This window comes from Plutella xylostella, chromosome 4, assembly GCF_932276165.1.
Source record: "Plutella xylostella chromosome 4, ilPluXylo3.1, whole genome shotgun sequence".
In the NCBI taxonomy this organism is placed as follows: Eukaryota; Metazoa; Arthropoda; class Insecta; order Lepidoptera; family Plutellidae; genus Plutella; species Plutella xylostella.
In genome coordinates this window covers 10,518,826-10,524,270 of record NC_063984.1, presented here as the reverse complement: position 1 = coordinate 10,524,270, position 5,445 = coordinate 10,518,826, and the positions used below count along the sequence as shown (strand labels likewise).

The following is a 5,445-nucleotide window of genomic DNA, read 5'->3' as shown; positions in this document are numbered from 1 at the left end:
TCGTACAGAGCTCAGAGCAGCAATAATGTTCCAGTTAACAAATTTAAGTCTTTGCATGTGACGCATAACTATTGTTCTTATTGCGGTGATGAACACTTTTTACCACATTGCGAAAAATTTAGTAAGGAAACTGTAGATGCTCGGCGCAACTTTGTCCAAAACAATAATGTGTGTTTCAATTGCTTGAGTTGCGATCACATTGCTAGAATGTGCCAATCCAAAGGTAGGTGCCGTATATGCAAGGGTAAGCATCATTCGTTATTGCACGCCAGGGGGACAGGTAACATAGAGGTGGTAGAAGAAGCGAATTTAAACGCGAACGTTGGGACGTCAGCTGTTGCATCTACGAGTACGCCTCAAGGGGAGGATGAAGTTAAACCTACCGTGACGTGTTTCTCATCAGGGAGGGTATACAAACAGGTCTTGTTGGCTACTGCCTTGGTGAAGGCCTTATCAAAAAATGGTGATTACTACACGGTAAGAGCTTTATTAGATCAAGGATCGCAATCGTCATTTGTGACTGAAGGCACAGTCCAGTATTTGGGTCTCAAGAAAATCCCTGTGAAGGGTCATATAACCGGGCTTGGTGGAGGCAAAAACATTACAACTAATTCAATGGTTACCATTAAAATGAAATCAAGGGTCAATCCAGACTTGGTGTTCGAGGTAAATGCATATGTCCTAAAGAACATAACTTCAGAGTTGCCTTCGGAAAGAGTGGAGGTTATGCAATGGTTTGATGTGACTGATTTGGAGTTAGCTGACCCTAATTTCCATGTACCAAACAAGGTTGACATCTTGTTGGGTGCTGAAGTCTACAGCAAGGTATTAAAAGAGGGTATTAAAAAGTCATCAACCGGGGATTTTATAGCACAAGCGACTTCACTAGGCTGGATTTTATCTGGAGTGGTGCCATCATCGTTACGACCATCTGCAGATATAAATGTACTACATGCTCGAGTCGAAGATGATGAGCTACTAAAAAGGTTTTGGGAACTAGAAAAAGATACAGAATTGACGAAAGAGCAAAGGTTTACTGAAGAAGAGAAACGTTGTGAAGAACACTTCGATAGAACAATACAAAGAGATGAATCTGGAAGATATATAGCTCGGCTTCCTTTTAAAGACGATGAGATACAACTTGACGGATCTGAAAAAATATGTCACGTGAGATTAAATAGTTTGAGGAGGAAATTAGACAAAGATATGAACCTGAAAGAAAAATATTCGGAAGTATTTTATGAGTATCTAACTTTAGATCACATGGAAAAGGTTCCAGATGAAGAGAAAGGCAATAAGAACGCAGTTTATTTACCTCATCACGCAGTTGTCAGGGAAGACAAGGACAGCTCAAAGGTTCGTATAGTTTTTGATGCGTCCTGTAAATATGCGAATGGTACGTCTTTAAACGACCAACTGTTGGTAGGGCCAACTTTGCAACCTGACTTGAGGAACATAATTATGCGATGGAGGCTTCATCCAATATGTATGTCTGCAGATATAGCAAAAATGTATAGACAGATAAAGATTAATGACGAAGACACAGATTATCAAAGAGTTCTTTGGAGAAATGATACTCAGTCGAAGAATGAGCACTATCGACATACTAGATTAACTTTCGGAACAGCGTGTGCCCCATACATAGCGGTGAAGGTTTTGCAAAGACTGTCAACAGATGAGGGAGCTGAATTTCCTTTAGCTTCCAAGAGGTTAGTAACTGATTTTTATATGGATGATCTATTGACCGGATGTCAGTCGGAAGAAGAAGGTTTACAGATATTTAAGGAAATGAATAGTTTGATAGGGAGAGGGGGGTTCGAACTCCTAAAGTGGACCAGCAATAATGAAAATTTAATAACGGAAATGAAGAGGAACAATAAATGCGACAGCGAAGAGCTTTTAAAATTCAAGGAGAACGATTCAATGAAGGTACTAGGGATAACTTGGAATAGGAAGGAAGATAGTTTCCGATACAAGGTAAATCTAGAAGAATTAAATAAGCCAGTGACGAAAAGAAAGATAATATCGGACATATCCCGATTTTTTGATCCTATTGGTTGGGCAAGTCCCTGCACAGTGATACCCAAAATTATGATTCAGAGACTCTGGTTAGAAGGTTTAGAATGGGATGAAAAGGTTTCAGATGAAATTTTGAAGGATTGGATGTCGTACCGAGAGGAGTTAATACATCTCTCGGAAATCAATATTCCGAGGTGGGCGGGAACTACTTTGGATGACCAAAAAGTAGAACTGCATGGCTTCTGCGACGCATCCCAAGTGGCATATGCTGCTGTGGTGTACGTTCGTGTCACTAATAAAGAAGGCATTACTAAGGTAGCATTAATTACAGCGAAGACAAAGGTTGCACCGGTGAAACAAATTTCTATACCCAGACTTGAGTTGTGTGGAGCTGTCATGTTATCAAGGCTATTAACAGAAATAGCACTAACATTTGAAATTCCTAAGAGAGACGTTCACGCATGGACAGATTCGACTGTGGTTCTAGCTTGGATCAATAGCCACCCCAATAGATGGAAGGTATTTGTGGCTAATCGTGTTGCAGAAATACAAACCAATTTGGATCCCATAAATTGGGCTCATGTAACGACGGACAAGAACCCTGCGGATAGTGCTTCTCGTGGACTGCGGCCATCAGAACTCGCTAAAAATGCGCTATGGTTTAAGGGACCAGAGTTTTTACAGGATGAAGATATAAATTATAAAAAGCAACAAAGAAGTGTTACTGAGGAAGAAATCAAGACACATTGTGGGATAGTTGAAGAGTCTGTCCTAGAAAGATTTTCATCACTAATGCGGATGATTCGAGTATTGACGTATTGTAGACAGTTTGTCAAAAGATGCAAGAAAGAAACAGTTGAAAGGTATCTTACAGCAAAGGAAATGTCGGAAACTCTGAGAAATGTGATAAAGGTGCAACAAGAGGATAGTTATGAAGAAGAAATAAAAAATATAAGGATGAATAAGAGCATATCTAGAAACAGCAAAATATGTTCTTTGAGTCCCTTTCTAGACAGTGACGGTGTACTGAGAGTGGGAGGGCGTTTAGAATATTCACAAGTCAAAGAAAATCGGAAGCACCCGATTATAATACCTAAACAGGGTTATCTGGTTGATCTATTGATTGCGGATGCTCATAGTCAAACCTTACATGGAGGTCCTCAGTTGATGTTGAGATATTTACAAGAAAAATATTTCATAGTTGGGGTGAAACAACGCATAAAGGCAATATATAGGAAGTGTATAATATGTGTCAAGAACAAGGCAGCTACGAGCAATCAGGTAATGGGACAGTTGCCCTCGGTGAGAGTGACACCAGCTCGCCCATTTAAGTACAGTGGTGTGGATTACGCGGGTCCGATTCAAATCAGAACAACGAAAGGCCGAGGACATAAATCTTACAAGGGATATATTTGTCTTTTTGTATGTATGTCAACTCGCGCTGTTCATTTAGAAGTAGTGTCGGATTTGTCTTCAGAAGGTTTTTTGCAAGCGTACAAAAGGTTTGTCAGTAGACGTGGTCCTTGTTCTGAGCTATGGAGCGATAATGGGACGAACTTTGTTGGGGCTTCGAATGATTTAAAAAGACTGTTTACTGAAGAGCATGGAATTATTAAAAACATTTCAGAATCGTTAGCTAACAATAATTGTACATGGAACTTCATACCGCCTCATAGCCCAAATTTCGGAGGTTTATGGGAAGCAGGTGTTAAGTCAGTGAAATACCATTTGCGACGGGTTATAGGGAACTCGACTTTAACATTTGAAGAGATGTCTACCGTGCTGTCACAAATAGAGGCTTGTCTCAATTCTAGGCCGCTAACTACTATGGGAGATGATATAGAGAACTGGGATGTCATAACGCCAGGTCATTTTCTGATAGGAGAGCCTCTTCTCACACCTCCAGACAGAAGTTATGAGTCCTCCAATATTAGTTCTTTGAGGAGATGGCAATACACACAACGAATGTTGCAAGACTTTTGGCGGCAATGGTCGAAAGACTATTTAATTAAGTTTTTGCAGCGTTATCAATGGCCGTCGGGCAGACAAAACGTAAATGTTGGCGACATAGTAGTAGTAAAAGAGGACGGTCTTCCTCCATGTCGTTGGCTTTATGGTAGGATAATTGCTGTACACCCCGGTTTGGACAAGGTTGTTAGAGTAGTCACTTTAAAAACGAAAAATGGCGAATTAAAAAGGCCAGTTTCAAAATTGTGTTTGCTTCCTGTAGCTGATTAAATGATTGAGTACATAAATGTTAGTACTTAATTACTTTATTGTTATTTTTAAGTTGTTATGAGTACATTTGATTTGTGTTTGTTGTTAAGTGCTTTGTTAAAACTTTAGTTTGTTTTTTATGTTACGGTGGGCGGTGCTTTTTAGTTGTGTTTGGTTAAGGACAAGAACCTTGTCCTTGGTGGGCGGTTATGTTTAAGTCATAATGTTGTTATTCTGAGAATTTACCTTTTTATGTGCTTTTTTATGTTTTGACATGTGTGTCTATGTTGTTGATAATTTGTCAGAGAAAAAACAAGCAATTTTTTTGGTCTTTTAAATTGGAAAATAAATAATCTATTATGAACATTCACGTACAATAGTTTTACTATTCGAGTTAGTTCGAGGAGTGAATGTTCACAACAATTTATTTTAATTAATTATTGGCTATTGCACATACATACATCATATACCTATACCTATCCCTATCATTTAATACCATGCACAGCATGTATAATAATAAAAATGCTTCTTTTAAGGTAAGTAAGCGTTCACCTTTCAGCATCGTACGCAACGGACGCATCGCATTCAATATTCTTGGCATAGAAATTCACACAAGTGCGTCCACTTCATCGGCTGATTGCCTTGCCGATGCTGCGTTTCCATACATTTATTAAAATCCGTTTGGTCCGATGTGTTCGATATCGATAGATGGACCCTTACTTTTATCATTGTGTTGTGACGAGGATTAGATTCGGTGAGAAACTAAAATTCCATATTACCAAGTGGATCGGGCAATAATTCTCGCAAGTTCATAATGTTCACAATTTAAAAGCGTCTGCATTGAAGGGGAATAATAAAATAAAATCCTCTTCTTATTTCTTTCGAAGCTCACGACTCAGTATTTTTTATTTCTTTCCAATAATTAAATTTCTCTCATTGAACTTCTAACTTATCGATATCAGTTGAAAAGTTGCTGAATGAGATTATTTCTTTTAGCAAAGTCTTGATTTCATTGCTTTGCAAATGTATCAAAAACTCTCAAAGTTTGGAAATTTAATTTCGTTAGTTTACTGACATTGAAAAAATACTTTCTTGAGTAGTTGGCAGTTGTTGCAAAGAATCGGTTTTAGTTATGTAATAAATATTCACTTAACGTAGGCTGCGTTCCCAACAGGCAAACTGTTTGCAGTCGACTGAGTCAGGTTTAGC

At 38.6% G+C, this 5,445-nt stretch overlaps 1 protein-coding gene across 1 annotated transcript; it reads left to right on the top strand.

Moving 5' to 3' along the window:
• The first annotated feature begins 207 nt into the window (after positions 1 to 207).
• Positions 208 to 3,049, top strand: LOC119693887. The gene is made up of 3 exons (XM_048627993.1): positions 208 to 1,356; positions 2,101 to 2,334; positions 3,032 to 3,049. The coding sequence occupies exons 1-3, from the start codon at positions 208 to 210 to the stop codon at positions 3,047 to 3,049; spliced, it is 1,401 nt and encodes a 466-aa protein (XP_048483950.1).
• The last annotated feature ends 2,396 nt before the right edge of the window (positions 3,050 to 5,445 follow it).

What these genes read in the sequence shown, in the direction of transcription:
- LOC119693887 (XM_048627993.1), top strand. Translation starts at nt 208, where the DNA reads ATGTGCCAATCCAAAGGTAGGTGCCGTATATGCAAGGGTAAGCATCAT. An exon ending in AAGACAAGGACAGCTCAAAG is followed by an intron (nt 1,357 to 2,100) that starts GTTCGTATAGTT and finishes ATTATGATTCAG; the next exon opens with AGACTCTGGTTAGAAGGTTT.